The following is a 21,132-nucleotide window of genomic DNA, read 5'->3' on the forward strand; positions in this document are numbered from 1 at the left end:
CCCTCTGTTGTCCTGCCGGGGATGTGCTTTGCAAAACTCCCCAGGAGACGGAGAAGTATGAGAGCAAAATGCTTCCGTCAATCCGTGCGTGTCCGTCCCTTGCGGAGCTGACGGAGAAGCATGAATGAGGCTTAAGTCGCATTAATTGGTTTAGCCTTGGTTCAGGATCGAGGCAAATCAAACACAAAAATGACATAAACGGCATGACTCGCTTGCAGAAATGCTGTGTGAAAAATGTAGTTTCTGGTGTAAAATAAAGACAGATGCAATGGGGAACATCATGGGGCCAAATCAGCTGAAGTTCTACCCTGTCTGCTCTCGTCTGTTTAGCATTCAAACCTCAAATCAAGACGCTGTGATAAGAGCTGTCGCAGCAGCAACAGTTGCCAGGGTAACCTGATGGCAGGATGCTGGGGGTGTAGAGGAGGCAGAAGGGAGGTGTGTGTGTGTTGGGGGGGGGGGGGTGTCTGTGAGGACATGGTTATAATGCTCAGGTTGATTTGCTACCACTGAAGCAACTGACTCCTCGAGATGCGGCACCTCAGAGGAACGCAACTGACAGGGGGCAGAGGGGTGCCTCGTGAGGCGCTGATGGTGATGCCGCTTGGCGCATTAGTCTGAGCGCGTTGCCTTGGCAACGAGGCGTTGACATAGCACATTCGCACTCTGAGCACTGTGTTGGCGATGACATTCACAAAAGTACACAGCGAGTGTGAGCCAGCTTGTAAACCAGAGCGCGGCCTTTCCTGTCCCTCTGTGCAGGAAAAAAGTAATAAAAATAAAAGGAACCCAGAACCGATGGTTTCACATTCACTGTGACTCATCTCAGGAGGAGCCAGAGGGTTACAAGAAGTGATACTACAATTAAAGTTGATCAAAACATAAACGGAAATAAAAATAGCCACCAGATTTCACAGACTGCCTTTTTATGTGCCAGTTTTTTTTAATTTTCAAAGTGACCTCTGCTAACAGAACATCTCTCATCATAATTATAACAGGTGTAATCAGCTAATAATAATAACAATAACAGTATTACAATAAAGATAGCACGTGATTTAAAAAAAATAATCAAACTAGATAAAAACAAAAATGAAAAACACTCATCTTAATAGTTTTTTTTTTCAAAAGAGATCTATAAGATTCTATATTTTTTCATTTAATTGTCTCTTTTCTATAGAAAAATCCATCCTTCAACGGTTTACCGAACCGGATGCCACCTTCTCCTTCACAGAACAAGCATCTCTTACCTTTAAAAAATGCTCAGCGGTGCCTGTTGTCCATTAGCTCCCTGCCACTCACGCGCGATAGCACTGAGATACAGTTGTGAAATAATCCTCTGCAAAGGTGCAGTCTTCATCAAAGGTTCATGCCCTGCCTTTAACGCCTGATAACACGAGGGTCCCTGACTACTTCAGACATCAGAGGAGTCGATGAGGGCTGGACGCGAGGAAGCCATTTTCAGGGCCGGGTCATTTCCTGCTGATGCTTGTGAAGTCCGTTCGGTGGCACATCGAGTCCATCCCGCTGCCATTAGTTAGTTCAACGGGATTGATCACAACCTCGGGCTCAATTACAAATGAAAAAAATACTTCCCACTTATCTGTAGGCACTAGTATCAATAATAATAGTCACATGAATAATAATAATAATAACAACAACAATAGCACGGGAGTGTTATTTTTTCATCTCATCTTAAGGTTCTTAAATCATTTACCGAACCTGGGAGTTCACTTTTAGGGAGCATGCTGAATTAGCAACGCCAATAAAAATGTAAATTATCATGAAAGAATGCTGGTCATTTCATGTGCTGATCATTAAGTGTCAATCACAACAAATACAGCTAAGCTTGTTATCATTATTACCATTGTGATTATTATTATTGATGCCGTGGTGCCTCTGTGTACCTAAAGAAGAAAAGCTTTTGTCAAATTCCATGTTTTCGCAGCGGAGCTCTCAAGGGACCCTGTTTCTGTGAATGAGAGGGAATACGGCTGTTTGTGGCTACAAAAAAGTCAAGACCAAAATAAACGGACCCAACACGTTGCCATGTTTGTGTTTCAGCGCCACAGCTGCCACTCTTCCACGCACGTCCTCAGGAAGAGCAGTCAGGGTGGCCGTTCTGTTCCCAGTTCAGAAACGTTGTAAGAGGGCAGGCCTGCAATACAGCTGCACGTGGTTTTTATTTTTTTAATATATATATATTCTTCAGACGTTGTGATTTTCAGTCCGAAGCTTGATAAAGATTTTTTATAATTTATTTCTTTGATGAAAATATATTTACGTATATATAATATGTATATTCAGTTCATTTTATATCTCGTTCGTCCGTTCACTCTCAGTACTTATTTTCCCATGATAATGCGTTCTTCTTCTTTCAAAAAAAGACAGTACCCAGTAAAGTGGTAAAGGTTGAAGCGGGGGTAGGAGGGGGTGCTCTGGTGAGAGTCAGACCCCTCCCCAAAAACACGTTTTGCTGCTCGAATATTCTGTTGCCCTGCTCTAAATGTGTTTCCTCTGTGTTTTAGTGCGTCCTGGAAACCCCAGGAACAGACTGCTCTCACAAATCACTGTTTGTTATTCACTGCCTCTGCCAATAACACTGATCTGACAACACGTTCAGTGGCCAATATTATGTCTCCCTCCAAATATATACACTGAATGCATCTGGAAATATATGAAGCAATCTGTATACAACCTCATGGGGCTCATTGAACATGTGCATTGTCCTCTGAAGGGAAAAGGCTTGGCTTGATTCTCAGCTTTGGCAAAGACCAAAGCAGGTTGAGCACAATGAGGGATTTTAATGTTTGTGGTTTGAACAACAGCTATGTGCAAATGCACAGTACTAGTGTACTGTCTCTTTTGTCTTCCTATCTATCAGCCACAGAACAAGGGTCATGTGAAGCCTCAACTTTAGTGAAATCTATCCAAAAGGATGGTGGGCTACAGTCAGTCTCAGCTTCACAAGGTTTTCCCATCAAAAGCTTCTTTTTACCTCATACCTGTAACCATCAAAACTGACTTAGATCTGAGTCTCTTGCACATTTTCCTTTGAGCCGTTCTTAAAAAGTAGCGGCTCATTCTGGCCTTTCCCCATTAGGCCTTTCAGAGAACTGTGAAGGCCCAACTGGGGCAGGGGGATGGGGGAGGGCAGGGTGCCACATATCGGCGTCACCCCACCGGTGGTTGAAACCTGGGAGCAAGACATGTTCTGTGATTGAGAGCACGGTGAGGGGTTGTTGTTGTTGTTGAGGCCCGTGCCCATTCCCAGGCCCATCATGTTGTTGTTGAAGTGATGTGATTTGTAGTAGTGGTTAAGGTGCTCCGATCGAGCCAGGTTGGGTAAGTTGACTATCTCTGGGTGGTGCAGCCTGAGGCTCTGACCTCCACCTATTCCACTGCCTCCACTTTGCGTCACAGTGGAGCCTCCAGAGATCCCACTGCCCCGACCACTGGCCCCAGCACCCAGCTCATCCTCCACATTGATGATCTCAATAGCACGAGCAGGACCGTGATGTTTGTGCAGCTGGTGCTGCTTCCTCAGCTTGTAGAACACCACCAGCATCACCGCTGCCATAAACGTAATGGCTACAAAGCAACCAATGATAATCTTGGTGGTCTTCATCACATCATCCAGGCCTGAGAAGCCTGGTGATGATGGCACAGTGATTGGCACAGTGAAAGTGGGTCGAGTTGTATGGGAAGAGGAGGAGGACCAGCCGGTGGACAGAGAAGAGTCTGTGGTCGAAAGGCCTGCACGCCACTGGACAGAAGGGGTGGAGCCAGGCTGAACATGAATGAAGGTCTCGTTAATGGGAAACTGTGCATAATCATGACCTCCACCCCCCTCTGTTTCCACGGTAACTGTTGTAAAGAAACTGATACTGCTGGGATCAGCAGCAGTGACATTGAGAACAGCTGTAGCAGTGGTATTTCCAGCAGCATTAGTAACCATGCAGGTGTACTGACCCGTATCTCGCAGGGTGACATTTGTGAAGTTTAGCGTGCCATCGTGCAGGACGGATATCCGCACACGGTAAGACCCGTGGGTCATTAATGTGCCATTTGGGGTGATCCAGTTGACAGAAGTTGTTGATGTGCTGGTGCGACATTTCAGCTCAGCAGCCATACCTTCTGTGACATTCAAATCTGTAGGTGGCTCCACAATGACAGGCGCAAAGCAGGTAAAGTGGCTTTGGTCAAGTTCTCCAATGTACTTGCCCTTCAATACAGGAGGAGCATGACAGCGGGCGCAGCAGGTGGTGTTGCTGGGAACGGTCTCCTTCAACCACCAACTAAGCCAAAGCACATCACAGTTGCAAACCCAGGGATTGTGGTTAAGGTGTACCCTCTCCAGCTGGTGGAGAGGTGTGAAAAGATCATGGGGCAGGGAGTGCAGGGAATTATGGGACAAATTGAGCTCCTCCAGGCTTTTTAAGTCGTCAAAAGCATTCCGTTCTATGACAGACACCTGTGAGTGCATCAGCCATAGCTTCCGTAGAGCTACCAATCCTTGGAAGGATCCGGGGCGAATAATCTCCAAACGATTTCCAGATAACTCTAGCTCCTCCAAACGCTCAAGAGGCGTAAGTTTGGGAATGTCTTTCAGCCCACACATGCCCAGGTTCAGGTACCGCAGATTGATGAGGCCCGCGAAGGCTGCATCGGAGATGAAATGCAACTTCTTGAGCTCCCCCAGGTCCAAGCGCCGTAACGAGGACACGCGGATGAAGGCATAGCCTGGAAGTGTCTCAATGGGGTTGTTGCGCAGCCACAGCTCTCGCAGCTTGCTGAGGTACTCAAAGGCATGTGATGGCACCAGTGTGAGGCGGTTATCAAAGAGCTCCAGCGTGTTAAGGTTGGGGAGGCCATTGAATGCTCCAACCTCAATCTGCCGTATCTGATTCTTGGAAAGCTGGAGGATTTCAAGGTGCCTCAATTGCTTGAAAGTGTCTGACTTGATGACCTGCAGAAAAACAAAAACAACACTGTTACTGGACAAGGTCTGTGTGTGATTTAAGTACTTTACATGGATACAATCAATGAAGTGAATTACCAAACAAGTTAACCATGTAATTTTATATTGTTTTCTTTCTTTTTTTTAACTTTTATCTGAAGTTATATTTAGTGATTAAGCTAGTCTCTTTTTAGTCCAGGAATAACGTTTGTTAGAAGATCAAAGGAGTTGTTACACCATGGATTATCTTGGTAGTAAAACAATCAAATTGGAACCTAACCTATCAAACAGCTTCTGTCTTCAGTACAGTGCTTTTTTGATATAAGATGTTAAAGCTGCATCACCTGATATTTTAGTTAAAATAAAACCATGTTTTAAAATCTGACCCTATTACTGCCATGTCTGCAGGCAGGGGTAGCAGCTCTATTTATTTTGAAGGGGTTCGGGCCTCTACTACTTTAGGCAGCGCTTGTGAGAGAGCGTGCCGTGATGTATGCACGTTCACGAGGAGGTCGTGTTCTCCTTCAGTGAGCCACAGAATAAGCTAAGGTAGCAGCTGGAAATGATACATTTGAAGTTGAATCGTGCCAGTAGTTCATCCTTGCATCTCCACATTTGTCTCAGGCCACTCCTCCTCAACGTTCTGGCTAAGTTTGGAGGTTCAGAGGCCACCCTACAGATTGATAATTCCAGACTGGATCTCTAATTGTGAGGTGCCATGTTCCCCTGGTTCTACCCAGAGTTGTGCATCACAGATGGCCTACATTGCTGCATACCATGCCTGGTACAAAGCTCCAGGATTTTGAAAACATTTGACAACCAGAGCGGGGAGCAGGAAAACCTTCCAGGGCGAAGGTAGCAAAGGAGTTAAGTGCCCACCCTGTAACCAGAGAGTTGCAGGTTTGGGTGCCATCTACCGTAGTTGTTGTATTCTTGGCACTTCTTGCCCTGCATGCCTACTGGTGGTGGTCGGAGGGACCGGTGGCACCAGTGTACAACAGCCAGAACGGGCAGCTGTGGCTACGTTGTAGCTGGTATTGTCACCAGCATGTGAATAGGTGTGTGAAAAAGTAAATGACTGGTTAATTGTAAAGCACCTTGGGGGGTTGTAGAACCCTAGAAGGTGCTATATAAATACAGGCCATTTACCATTATAACGATCTGATTTTGACTTTGGGATACCTTGTTGAGATTGTCCGCCAAATTTCCGTGGTTCTCCAATGGTCTCCCCTATCCTGCCGACTCATTGGTTTCTCCTTCCAACGCTTCCCCCGATACAGCTTTTATTGTTGTTTGAGTTTTGAGGATATAGTAAATAATAATAATAAATAGGTAAATAGTTTTGTAAATAATTATAAATAGGTTTAAATGTTACACAAGTGTACATTTTACTGACTGCAGTTCCTCTAATGGCCACATGGTGCACTCAATACAGCACCCTCTGCAAACTCTGCAGAGCAGCTTAGGAGATGGTTTTCTGGAGCTTTGTTTGTCTAATTGTGTTAGACGCTGTTCATATACCAATGCAATCAGTAAAATATTTAAAAAATTAGCAATAATTGTAATCGCTTCTCGAACGTTTAGTCCCGAAAATACCTCATCCAACAAATGTGAATGTTTCGTACTTAATGATCCATCCATCAAACTGTCCCCTGACTAGTGCTGAACAATGTTATCAAAATATTGATATGCGATTATTCTACAACTTTCTTCAAATTATTCACAATGTATAGAAAAAGTTACAAACCTGACAGGAAATTACATCATACCATCAAAACTTTGACAGCTATTATTTAATTTATTAAAGCTTTTATTACCTTTCTTGACCCTTTTTTTTATTTATCATATGCCTGCGAAGTGCCTGGTGATTTTTATGTAGAGAGGCGCTATCTAAAAACGTGTTCTTCTCGTTCTCTAATAAGGCAAAAGGAACACTGAAAGTGTGAATTGCTTTCACATGTATTTATTTAAAGGTATACTGGGCAGTTTTGCTTGCTTTTATCACCCCCTAGTTTCCGTTTATAGAAGCAAAACCAAAACCTATGTTCTTGTGCGTTTTTCTTTTTAACACCTACATCTAACAGCTGAAACATCTCCCAGTGTTCCTAAGTGTCTACAGGAGTGATTCATCACTAACTTAAATAAACCAGCTGTGTTCCTGATCTAAAACATGCAGGAGATGTGCTGGAAGCAGACTGCAGGGCCAGGTAGGACAGCTCAATTTTTTCTAAGTCCCAACAGACCGGACCGGTGTCGGTACAGGATCTGATCGGGTGCAGGATCAGCTCGGGGTCCTTCGACTGCCGATGACGTCAAAGTAGTCGATTGGCTAAACATGAAGTTTACGGAAGTTACCTTATCACGTTATGATTTTGATTGGTCAGAACAAATTTGCGGTCGTAGTCTTAGTGGTTGTAGTCCTGTAGTCCATAAATCAACACTTTTTGGAGAAAATATGTTTGCATTTCTAAAGGAAATGTAAAATGTAAGCAAATGATAAACGGTGACCCTCAAAAGCTCTTGATGTTGATGAAATGGGCCAAAATAAAATATAAGAACTTTATTGAAAGACAACAAGCAATACTGTAAATCCTCTAATATTAGCCTGTATTTAATTAACTGCCGGGTATCATATTTTGGTCGGAGTCGGCGGAGGTGAATAATGGCCGGTATTTTATTGTGGCCGGGTGGAATGTGGTAACAAGCAAGTACGGGGGGCAGTTGTGTCATCCGTCTCACTTTTGATTTGCCAGTGATAGACCGCAAGGGTAACTTTAACCGTGCGGAGACGAAGAGGAGGCGAAAATTTGATATCAAGTTCAAAGAAAACGTGCTGATTATGCTGCAGAACACTCTGGGGAGCAGTAGGGGTTGTATGAACTAGTCACTAGTCGACTTCACCGCTCTATAGTGACTTTTTATGCCTGTCATCGACTAGTCGCTGTCACGTGATAATGACCGGCAAGATGCAGTCCACGGAAAAGACAGCAGCCTGCTGTCAGCAGGTGACAAGCTCCTGCGCGTCGGGAGGCAACGCGCTGTGCCAGAGCGTCGGTACTGACACCCACCGTAAAACGGACATTTAACCAAATTGTGACGTTTACCCTCTTGCAATTTAACCTTCCCCTCACCCCCATCCTAACCTTAACCAGTTTGTGCATGCAAAGCTCTGATTGTTGACGCGGGTTAGGGTCAACTGCGTCCTGAGCACGGCCACAGTAACATTATCAAATCAGGTGTCGCCACCTCAAAAACTAATTTAACACGCGATCGTTCATGTCGGCTCATTTACTTTTATGTTTTCTGTCTTTTATTTGTGCCTGATGCGTTTCGCTGCTGTGGATCGGGGCGCATCACCTTGTCCTCCGGTGACGCACCTAACTGATGCGGCCGGCGAGCAGCTCGCACTCCACTGTTTTTGCGGTCGGTAGATCTTTTAGAACTGCAGTTCAAAGGTAACTCATGAGGTGAATATATATGAACCCAGGCAGCAGTTTTTCTATAGGACTGAGAGGAGATGCAGGAAGATAATAAACAGAGGCAGGACAGAAAAATAGTCAAATAAAAACAAGTTAGTTTTTGTACCTGGTGGTTGCAACAAACAGACACCATTGAAGGTAATCGGAAGTGAGGAACAGAAAATGAAATGATTATTTTAATGTTTAGAGCAGCAGGAACTCTGAGAGGCTGCAGGTGCATCAGTGAGTTTGCGGCCGCTACGCAGGGGGAGGGGGCTGAAGCAGGGGGAGGGGGGAGAGGGCTGAAGCAGAAACTACCGTTGTTAAAAGAAATGTGTTTAACTTTGAAAATGTGGGCGCAATTTTAATTGTCAAAAACTCCAGCGAACCATTAGTTCATTTTGCTCAAATAGAAATTGAGGCCTGCCTCTAATTCTGGTCCTCCTTCCAATAAAGGCCTGGAGCTTGATGAGCTTGAGTTAAATACAGGCCCAGGCCTGTATTAGAGGATTTATGGTATTTTGAGTCATGGAATGTATTTAGATAACAAGTAAGGAAATATACAGACGAACTCCACATTCATACAAACGGAAATGGCTTCACATATAAGAACTGTTCTGTTTGTTGTCAGACCGATGTTGGTTTTATGCAGTTTCACATTCTTTACAAAACAAAGATAATATGGTGTTTTATTAACAAAATACAATTATAAAGAAAACATTTAGGTGTTAACAAACAAGAATTTATTAACAAAACTACTGATGTCCTTCCAAAACGTATGTGTGAAAGCCGAGTAGATTTGCAGTAATGTGATGTCATCAGCAGTTGAAGGACCCCGAGCAGATCCTGTACCGACACCAGCAACTGTGATGTTGCAAGTGCGATATTCTGGCCCCATAGGGGCTGGGTGGCCTTTCGTTAACCCTGTAAAGGTTTGTTTAGCACATACTGGCTAAAGAAAATGATTTAAAATATGAAAAAAGTAAAGAATCCCTTTAATAACCAAACAATCAGCATACAATGTTTTCCTTGCATCATTTCACCTCCTTACCTGGAGGTCTTGTGGGCCGCCTGATCACAATCAGAAGGGTTTATTGCCATATGTGCGAGAATCACAACATTAGGAAATTGCTGCGGTGCTTGGTGCAAGAAAAGATACATGCTAAACAAAAATTAGAATTAAAAAATAACCACACTGAAATGACTTGCTACTATGTACAAGTCAGTGTACTGGTCAGAGCGGGTCAGTTCAGGTGCAAACACAACACTAGAGTCATGTGACTGGAACAAAGCAACGGGAGACATTCGTGAGTCTGACTGCAGAGGGGAAGAGACTGTTTTATAGTGAGAGAGGTTCTGGTCCGAATGGGTCGGAGCCTCCTGCCAGATGGGAGTGGGTCAAAGAGACTGTGTCCAGGGTGCTGGGGTGTTGATAGTTTGTGACTCACTAAAACAACGCCCCAACACCAACTCACGTCTTACATGCTTGTTGGAATTACTGTAATTCCTGAACGATTTGTTCCATCAGAAAAACTCAAACCGTTTATGAAAGTAGCGTTTTTAAGTCTACATAGTATTATAATGATAAATACAGTCCCGCAGTAGGCCGGAGAACCACTCTCTCTGTCCCTCTCTCACCTACAATCTCCGGGATAAGGAACCCGTCGTTTAAAATTGGTAAATGGCCTGTATTTGATATAACACCTTGTAGAGTCCCAGAACCAATTCTGAGCCGAACCGGACCTTGTTCTACTCTATGTTCTGCCCAAGCCTAGCAAGTTGATTTTACCATGTAATCTTTTATTATCACTACTGATGTTTTGGGTTAGTTGTGCAGAATGTGAGCTGTGCTGCAGCTTCCCTTATCTAGAAACCTCAGGTAGGCCGTCGTCCAGCTAACACAAACTCTGTAAAACCAAAAAAATCTAATTAAAACCCTTTCAGATGTTGCTATGAAATGTTCTGTAAAATGAAAGTTCATTTAAGAAAAAAATAAATTAAGTCTTTTGATTACAGTAAGTTGAGTTTGATTTTTGAACCACCACAGTGAACAAAAAGCTTCAAACTGAAGAGCAATTATAATTAATGTCTTTTCTTCTTAAATGCAGAGAAGAAAAAGCCAGTAAAGAAAATAATGATGTGACACCATCGCTCAGATTTCCAGAAAACACACACATGAATCACTGATTAAGTGTTTTAGGCTGTAAACTAAATTTAACTCAAAACTTGCATTTTTGATACTTTATTTTTTGTTCTCATAAACCACAATAAAGCTTTGTGCTCTAAAGGAAGAGGAATAATTTTATTTTCCTCCTCTTTCATAAGTGCCTCTCCACTGTAATTGAACCCCTGCTGACCGTTTTTATCCTGACTGCTGCGAAGCCATGCCCAGCCGGGCGATGCATTCGTCAGGCAGTCCCCACCACACACACACTTGACCTTTGTGTAGTGCATGTGCAAAAGGCCACGCATTGCTCAGTGCTCACACAGCAACTACGCCATCATGGATAAAGCTCACAAGGCTTCGCCTGAGGAACAATCACCATCAGCATACTTAGGCAAACCTGTGAAACCGACGAGATTCACAGATTAAAAAAAAGTTCTATGGAAGGAGAGTAAAGGTACTTTATTCCCATTTATGACTAAAACAAATAAATGTGAAATCCTTTGGTTTATATTGTTGCATTTATTTTAGAAAATGTATTTTGTTATAATTTAATTATCACTTTAAAAGACACAAATCTTTTTAAATTTTGGTTTAAATGGGATAAAATTATTCATACTTCATTTTACTTAATAGATTTGAGGCTCATAAAGCCAGAGGTCAGAAAATTTGACAGTTACTTTATTTGCAAATTTTAATACAACAACTACATTATTATTTATACTTTATGTTTAATATCACAATACCATAAATGGAAATAAAAATGGCACTTTTCAGCAGTAGTACTTAGATATTCCACTAGAGGAGAGAGTATCTGTGTAAGACTCTGTAAAGCAGGTTTTTGATAAACGTACAAATCACGTTAACCCTTTAAAGCCTCTCATATGAAATGATAACAACATAAAGAAAGAAATTGTTTTAAAAACTATTTATAATGCCAATAAGATAATCTGTTTCATGGTGTTATGTAATAAATAACAACAGCAATAGCAGCTATAAATGAATATAACTGGAAGTTTCCACCTGTTGATCCTCCACCAGAGGGCAGTAGACATTAATAGTGCTGGGTCAGCAGGTTTTTGATGAAAATACTCATACTGACAGTGGCGGTTCTACATCGAATTACTCCCCGGGCGAGGCCCCCTTTGAGTGCCCCCCCCCCAACCGCCCCCCCACCACCACACCACACCACCTGCACGAACACACACATGTTTTCTACAAACAGGCATGTTTTATTGGAACGACTATTGAAAATTCATTTTTCTAAGTTGCACATATTTACATTAATTACTATGAAGTTGTCAGAATGTAAAGCACTATACATTATATACTGTATCAAAATATATAGAATCAAATATACAAAAACAAACAATAACTAAATATTAAGAATATATGAACATAATAGATAATAATAGATAATAAATATTCTAAATAGCAAAAATATTTCACACATAACAAACTAAAGATAATCACTACAGCATTGCACTTAGAATAGAAAACACAAACTAAAATTAAAACCTAAACTTGATGCAACGTCATCAATAATGTCATCATATGAAATCTGCTCCCCTACTGAGTGTATATTGATACTAATCAGAGCCAGGTTAGTGAGCCGCCCCTGAAACATAGGTGACCTCAGGTATGACTTGATCAAGTTTTGAAAAGCTCCTCTCAGCTTGAGCCACAGTGACTGGCAGAGCAGTCCAAAAGTTGGGGTAGATCTCCAATAGATCTCATGATCCATAATATTTTAGAATTGCCTCTGAAATTGTAATTTAAACTGACATAAAAAACTGTAGACTACCAAAAATGCCAACTTTTACAGAACAAATCATGTAAAAATAATCAGTGCAGCCATCTGCAATAAATAAACAGGATAGTTAGTGGTGACTGGGGAGTTTTCTTCTGCTTGTACAGTTGTTTTATTTATTACTATGTGAACATGATCAACATGTGTTTGTTGTTGTTCAGGCAGGCCACAGGCTGCAGTGAGCATTTAACAAATCTTGAATCAGTAAAAAACGATTCAAGGACTTTTTTCGAACCATTTCAATATTCGTTTCAATATTTCAGCCCTATTAGCTCTGTTAGCAATTAGTTGACCGCATTTAACCGTTAAAATCCCAGTTAACTGGTTCAAAAAATTGAAAACATGCATCATGAGAGCTACATACCTTTATCTTTCTCCTCTTTTTTCCTTTTTCCCCCTGAATGGGGCACCTGGTGGTTTTAGCCTTTTTATTTTCATCTCTTCTGTTTGGCTCTTAACTCAATAAGTTTCCTTTAGTCAGGACTAAACTATTTGACCTTGATGGGGGGGTGACCACAAAATTGTTTTGTTTTTCCTTTTTTTATTCGGCCATTTCACACAATTCAGAGAAACCTGAAAGAATGATAGGCCTGTGTTTATGATATTATGAATGAAATATGGAAGAACGTTAAGATGTGATTGACTTTAGCCATGTTAATACAGTTGATTCAGCCCCTGCACGCTCATTTCATTTGGGAAAGACGCAGAGGTGAATTCCCCCGCCGCACCCCTCCCCTTCCTGTTCTTCATAGACACACGGTGCACGTGAACGTTCTCAGTCAGCAGGAGCGCCTGCAGCTGCAGGGGGCGCCAACTTGCAGTTTCCAATCCAGACACTGTCATATGACAGATAATAGAAAACCTCGGTGCGGCGCAGATTTCCTTTTTTTTTTTTTTTTACTCAGCGCTTGTGCGCCCCTTTTGTGTCATGAAAAAATGCCGCCCCGGGCAACTGCCCTGTCTGCCCGTGCCTAAAACCGCTACTGCATACTGACACCCCTTTTGTCTGTTTTAAATAGAAACTTTCACGTTTTGGCTCGCTTTTAGCACCCCCTACTGTCTTAATTCACTTTTGAAAAACAAAACTGAAAAACTCCTGTTTGTTGTGTTTTTAACACCTTAATCTAACTAAAGTTTCTTTCCGGAGTAGTTGTCTTATCTGATGGCACCATAGTGGCTGACAAGCATATCACACAAAAGTCTATTCCTCTGTTTGTTCAAGATGGCGACTTCACATTTCTGTTCATAAATGTGCTTCTTAGCCGGCAAACGGAGCTAAAACACGCTGTTTTATGAGTATTATTCTCATGTCATTTTGTGTTTTCATATATTTATATTTTAGAGACTCACTTGCCCGTGAAAAGTTCATCAACTCTGCATCGACCGAGGTATTCCTTAAATTTGAAGCAAATAAGCGGTAGTCTAACGCTATTGGTTAGTTCTGGTCGGCGCTCAGTTCCCTATTGAATGGAGCTCTGCGGGGCAGGGGGTGTGCTTAGCAAAAAAAATAAATAACAACAAAGACGTATTGCTTGCATTTAATCACAGTACATGATGAGATCATCACTTTTACGGATTTCTGAAAAATCATACATCATTTCTGAAAGGGGAAAACTCCGGAAAGCAGCTTTAAATGTCTCCTCAGCCTTCATTAGTTTCTACAGGAGCGGTTCATCACTAAATCAAACAAATCAGCTGTGTTCTGATCTAACACATGCAGGAATCATTTCTCTCAGCTCTCACAATTCAGAAGAGCCCCGATGTTGACTCTTGCTTGGCTCATATTGTGTTCGGACGTTCTTTGTAGTTTTTTGGCTTCATCAGAAAAAAGTTTTCTTAGTTTTTTTCTGAGGCTCCACCACGATGAACACGTTACAATAAATGCTAACCAAGAATAGCTAGTCTGTTCTCAGGTGTAAACATGGATTGTGGCACTTCAGGGCAGCAGTCCGGAGAGGCTGAAGCTGCAAACCGGGTATCCTGCCAAACAAGAGGCGGAGGAGGCTGACAGACTTTTCATTCACCTTGTAGAGGGTCATTGTAGCACATACTGGTTAAAGAATTAAAAGGTTGCTTAGTGTGCCTGTAAGGCAGAAGTGGTTTGATGTCATTTAGCATCAGAGCAACCGAGAGCGTAAACATATCAGCTGATATATCTGCTGTTAAAACTTGAACACCTTGTAAATTTGCACACAAAGCTTGTTATGATGTAATTTCATCATATTGTCCACAACTTTGAGCTGAACAAAGTGATTGTTTTACAGTGATGGAAGTGAAATTTAAATACCAATATTATCCTTTCTACATTCAGATAGTTCAGTGTTTTAAATCAAAACCCTGGTATTTATGTCTGACATCATAGCATGCCTTACAGACTACATTGTTCAGTTGATTGCATTTTATAAATGAAGTAAAAAGGGCAAATCTACCCACACAAAATGTGGTCTAACTTTTGCTGGATGCATTTAGGGCTAAATGAAGGCTAAAGCACGGCTAAAATCCTGTCTAGTGGACTGGTGCGACCGTAGCACCAGTTCTGACATGATTCTGACAGCTCTTTTCAGCATTTGCAGGGTCCAATTGGATCTTTTTTGACGAGAGGTCAAAGACACTGTAAGTTGGCGCGGCTAAAAGTCCCTAAAACCTCTGACTGAGAGACGTTTGGTCTGTAAGCCACTCAGGAACTCCTGGAGTCAGGCCACTGCATTCGCTTTATGTAGAGCAGGGGAGGGGGGAGGATGTTAAGAGGGGGTGGAAGCTGTCAAGGCTTTACTCTCAGGGTACTCAGTGGAGGAAAAAATAAGCCACAGAATCTAGGATGCCTTCAGGTGTTAAAACATTTTTAGATTTTTAATCATTTTAAGTGGAGCTGCAGGAAACAACAAACCAAATCTCATCTTTTAGGCTGAATTGCAGCAAATATCATTATTAGTTCTATATTTTCTGTTTCCCCCCACGTTAACAACATCTCTGTCAAATTCACACACTAAACCATGAGGCATGATTTTCTATCTATGCTCTATTAACATCACATGATGTGTAATAAGACGTCCCCGCCACGGAGTTTAGGCTGCTGCAGCGTCCGTCCTGCAGAGCACATTAAACAGAATGCATTGGAACATTTTCAACAGGATATGAGCTGCTTTTCATTAAAAGAGTCAAAATAATGCGGGAACGATTTTAAAACCATAGAAGAAGGATGCGTCAGCAGCATGAGGATAGATCCAGTTATGTTAAAATCAACCCACTCAGATGAAAAATGTAAACATTCCCTGTCTTTGTCTTTGGTCTGAGATTAAACAATCTTCTCTTGCAGTTTTAAAACCACAAATGCTGTTCTAGCACTAAATAAATAGGTTATGCATCCCAAAAAAGGCAGCACTGAGTTGTAGAAACGTGCTATTTAATAACATATTCCCTCAGTTCAGCTGAGGTTTGAGTTATTGCTGCTTTGACATTTTAAATAAAAACTTGGTGCTTTTCTTGTACACTAAGAGACAAACATGGCGCACGTCTGCATGAATATCTTCTAGATCTCCGTCTTCTGATACGGATTGGAATTTGTCCTCATAATATTTATTTAAGTTGCAAAAAGCAGCGGTGGAATATTTGTTGCTGTGGTAAAACACAAAATAATGATTCTGGAGGAAAAGTGTCCTAATGGACAATCTGTTATTGCTAGGCAGAACAGGCGACGGACGAGCCACGGTGAGTTCACAAACAAAAGAAAATGTTGGCTATTTTTATTGCCACTTGGCAACGGTGCGTTCACAGACTTCTCAAAATAAATAAATAATTCAAACTGGCTCCTCACCAATCACAGATATGTTTTATCTTTATCTACAGAGCTCAAGAAGGATGGCTATCATCATTTCTTTACATACTAAAATAAAAATGTGGATTTAAAAAAACTCATAAAAGATGGATTTTATTGAGTCTAGACACTTTTACTCATCATATGCACGTTTGTGAGATATGTCTGAACCCGTTGGATGTTGAGGGGACCGGATTTACCTGTATGGAGTTCTCCTGCAGGTTGAGGTATCGCGTGTTGACCGAAATGCTTTCGGGCACCTCGTCCAGGCTTTGCCTGGTGCAGATGACTCGGCTGGCCTGGTTGGAGCACGTGCAGAGCGACGGGCAGGGCGAGGCGGCTCCCACTAACTCCGGCCCAGCGAGGAGGAGCCGCAGCAGCAAATGGGCCAATAAAATGAGGAGGGGGGAAGGGCCGGGAAGGCAGGTCAGCGTGGCGATGCGCATGGCAACTGGGACATGACCCTGCTCTGTAATCCGAAGGTACAGGTGAGCTGGCTCCACACGGTGGATTTGTGAGGGATGGGTTCCTGCTGGTCCTCTGGTGGCGGGTTGTTCCTCCTAATTCCACATCCTCAGAGATGTCTTTGTCCTCCGTTGATCCCCGCGTTTCCTCCTCTTGCTTTTTGAACATAGAAAGATGCAGATAAACAGATGTTATTCCTCTTTTATTCCCGGGTTGTCAGGAGATTTGAGTTCGGCGTTTTGTGAAGGGAGAAGAACCCAGGAGTTACTGTGACGAACAAAAGAAAGAGAGAGAGAGAACAGATATTAGAAACAGAACACTTTGTGTCTGCACCAACACACAGCGAATAAAACAAACAATGGGTAGACATCTACAGTGCAGCTTATCATGGGAGAGACTGTCAGAAGAAATCTGTCACTAGCATCACAAGTTCAGTCCCACTGTTTGTATCAAATCCCACGTAATCCCTGAGCAGATATTTTGTCACTAATCAAATCCACACGCTCGGGGAAGGTGGAAGCTAATTCTTCCAGATAATTCGTAAAAGGTTTAAGTGCTGAAATGTGCAAAGACAAAACGAAGACTTGTAGCTTTTTGACTTTAGTGGCAAAGAATTATGGCAAGGCTCCAAACAGAGGGGCAGAGCAAGATAAAAGCAGACAAGCAGTCCTTAAACTGAGCAGGGCTGAACCAAATCTGTGGTCAGAAAACATGCATCCATGAGCCTTCTCTCCTCTTCCATCACGGTTTCATTGCATCTTTACAGGAATTCAATCAATAAATCAATGTTTTGTTTTTCTCATGCTGTTAAAGTTTTAGTGAGCAAATCCCAGTTTTGCTTTTTTAGCTGCCAAACGTGGTCTAGAAGGAAATGATGCGTCATTGTTTGTGTGCAGTGGAACTGATCGTCCAATAAATAGATAAATATACAGGTCTGATTGTGACTCGCTTACAGATACACATTGTTTTCTGTTTTCTGACAAACTAAACACGAGTGTGAGTAACCCAGTCCTTTTGACCAGACCCAGTACTAATCCAAACCAGAACTCTGTGGTAAAGCCCAGCCACGTCTGCCGTGACTACAAATGAATGTTAATGGTAAATCACCCGCGCTTGTGCTGCGTTTTTTAGAGTCAGAGGACTCCCGAGAGCTTTACGCTAGTGAATCATTCACCCATTAACACACACATTCACACGCTGATGGTGATGAGCTACTTTGTAGCTACAGCGGCCCTGGAGCGCACTGACAGAGGCGACTCTGCCAAGCACAGGCGCCATCAGTACCTCTGACCATGATCATTGTGCAAGGTGGGTTAGGTGTCTTGCCCAAGGACACAACAGCAGTATTCTCTGGTGGGAGCCGGAATCAAACCTACAACCCTCAAAGTGCTGGACAACCTGCTCTACCTCCTGAGCTACTGCTGCGCACAAAATAAGTTGTTTGCTACATTCATGAGAGACATTTGGCATTCCACCAGGAAGTTGGAACCCTGCAAACAGTCAATGCCGCATGGACGTGCAGATCATGTCTATATTGAGTCCATCGGTCCAAACCACGTCTGTAGGACGTCCAAACTAGGTCTTTGCACAATGCTTTCAGAGTCACGTCTGCCTTTGGGTTTATAGGATAGAACAATAAAACCAAATCCCAAGAAATGTTTTTAAATGACCATCAATATTATCGTATTCTTTTGATGCATAAAAAAATCATCATCATCATCATCATCATCATCAATATTATTAATATTATTATTATTATAACAACAGCAATCATGTCAATAATAATAATAATAATGTTAATTACATGATTTTTACCCCTTCTTTATATTTATGGTTATTTTTTATCATTATTGATCAAACAATTAAATAGTTCTCCCTAAAACACAGAAAAAAAAACTTTAATTGTATTATTTAGACTTTAAACTTTCCCTTACAAATAACACATTGATTCTTCCCACCTCTTGCATGTGTTTCCTTTTAATTCTGAATGTGACCACAGCATCTAAATAAAAAGGCATTTTGAGACAAATCTCCAGCCTTTTCTGAACCTCGAAAAGTATCTTTGCTACTAAAACAAACCACACTGACGCAAAACTGTGGTCAAAGTAAAGCATGGAGCTGAAAACTACCACAACGGCTGCGGTATAATAATTTATAATATTATTATTATTATAACAACAGCAACCATGTCAATAATAATAATAATAATGTTAATTACATGATTTTTACCCCTTCTTTATATTTATGGTTATTTTTTATCATTATTGATCAAACAATTAAATAGTTCTCCCTAAAACACAGAAAAAAAAAACTTTAATTGTATTATTTAGACTTTAAACTTTCCCTTACAAATAACACATTGATTCTTCCCACCTCTTGCATGTGTTTCCTTTTAATTCTGAATGTGACCACAGCATCTAAATAAAAAGGCATTTTGAGACAAATCTCCAGCCTTTTCTGAACCTCGAAAAGTATCTTTGCTACTAAAACAAACCACACTGACGCAAAACTGTGGTCAAAGTAAAGCATGGAGCTGAAAACTACCACAACGGCTGCGGTATAATAATTTATAATATTATTATTATTATAACAACAGCAACCATGTCAATAATAATAATAATAATGTTAATTACATGATTTTTACCCCTTCTTTATATTTATGGTTATTTTTTATCATTATTGATCAAACAATTAAATAGTTCTCCCTAAAACACAGAAAAAAAAAACTTTAATTGTATTATTTAGACTTTAAACTTTCCCTTACAAATAACACATTGATTCTTCCCACCTCTTGCATGTGTTTCCTTTTAATTCTGAATGTGACCACAGCATCTAAATAAAAAGGCATTTTGAGACAAATCTCCAGCCTTTTCTGAACCTCGAAAAGTATCTTTGCTACTAAAACAAACCACACTGACGCAAAACTGTGGTCAAAGTAAAGCATGGAGCTGAAAACTACCACAACGGCTGCGGTATAATAATTTATCTCTGCAATCAATATAAAAACAGTCAATAAACATTTGAAGGTAAAGATTTGCTATTAACTGTAATTTAATAACAAAAGTGGAAGAGAAGTGATGATGTACCGGCCAAACACAATCCCCCAAATCAATCAAAAGTATTTTTTCCCAACGTTGGATTTTACAGGAAATCTGCTGTTCTTACACAGAGAGAGAAGCAATAAAAATTGATGGAGTGAACAAAATGAAAAACCTCCATCAATATCCTCTCTGTAAAAACGAAAAGCAAAAGCAGGGGCTGCTCTGTGACAGGGAGCGTCGGGGTTTCTGGGACATTTGGTCTTAATTCTGAGAGCCGTTAATAACAGACTAGTGTGAGGTAAAGGCTACCAGTCTTCTCTGCTGCACACTCATTTGTTAACACTAATTATACCAAGGTATAACAATTAATGCGACAATGATGGATTGATGTCTGGACATGCTACACTTATCGGCTGTAATTACGCTCACACTTATGAAAGGTCCGAACCCTGAAAACAATAAGCAACCAGATCCTGTGGCATTTTCTGCAGCGGACACAGAGGTGGGACTGAAATGCTAATTTCATTCTGGTGTGAGTGTAGTGCTGTGGGCTCCGGAGGGGGCTGGAGGATGGCGGTGAATAGTGCGGTCTACATTAGCACTATTAGATGGCTGGTCAAGGCAGACTGCAGGAGCCTGCGTTTCCTTCTGCAGGTTATTTAGGACCTGAATAACCTTAGAAAAGAGGGAATCCAGTAATCTGGATAAAGATATTATTGATGGCGGGTGTAATGATGGGACTTTGACATGCCAAGAGTCCTCTACTGGCACTGGGAGAAAGGAGATGTGAGGTGGGATAGGATGGGGTGCAGAGAAAGAGAAGAAGAGAAGGATTATTAATCTGATAGATGACTGTATGGCTGAAGGCAGAGAAGGGAATTATCAGCACTACAGTAATAGATGAATGCTGAACAGCTGCAGAGAGAGGGCCAGAGAAAGAGGCATGAGCTGGAAGAGAGGGATGGAGATGGAGACAGATGGACAGAAGGCTGAGTGAAAAGGATAAAGACCCAGAGAGGTATAAATAGTGGGAAACGCAGAAAGGAGATCAGTTGTAGAAAGAAAAAAGATTAAAAGGTGTAAAAAGAGAGAAAAGAAGAGGCATTAATATTAATAATTCTTCACTCTGAAGGAGAGAAAGAAGAGGGGGGGGGGACTCAATGGAGAGATGAATATAAAGCAGACAGAGATGGAGGGAGGGTGGGACAACACAGAGATACTTGTGAAAAGAAGGGATGGATGTGAAAGACAAAACAGAGGAATGATACAGGTGTGTGTGTAAGGGGGGAGGGGGAATGCCAGGAGGGGGAGTGGGAGAAGTGGTGGGCTTGGAAGGGCGAAACTGATCAATAACGCTGAAGTTCAATGACATTAAAACACACACAAGGACACCGATAAATCATACTGACGACAGCATCTCTGC

General features: G+C 41.6%; 1 protein-coding gene across 1 annotated transcript; it reads right to left on the bottom strand.

Moving 5' to 3' along the window:
* Window positions 1–2,886: 2,886 nt before the first annotated feature.
* Window positions 2,887–16,799, bottom strand: lrrc4ba (leucine rich repeat containing 4Ba). Its single transcript, XM_070551379.1, has 2 exons — window positions 16,404–16,799; window positions 2,887–4,966 (listed from the first exon to the last, which is right to left on the bottom strand). Exons 1-2 carry the CDS (start codon window positions 16,647–16,649, stop codon window positions 3,023–3,025), a joined length of 2,190 nt encoding a protein of 729 aa, XP_070407480.1. The 5' UTR covers window positions 16,650–16,799; the 3' UTR covers window positions 2,887–3,022.
* Window positions 16,800–21,132: the final 4,333 nt, after the last annotated feature.

Source organism: Nothobranchius furzeri, chromosome 5, assembly GCF_043380555.1.
Source record: "Nothobranchius furzeri strain GRZ-AD chromosome 5, NfurGRZ-RIMD1, whole genome shotgun sequence".
NCBI lineage: Eukaryota > Metazoa > Chordata > Actinopteri > Cyprinodontiformes > Nothobranchiidae > Nothobranchius > Nothobranchius furzeri.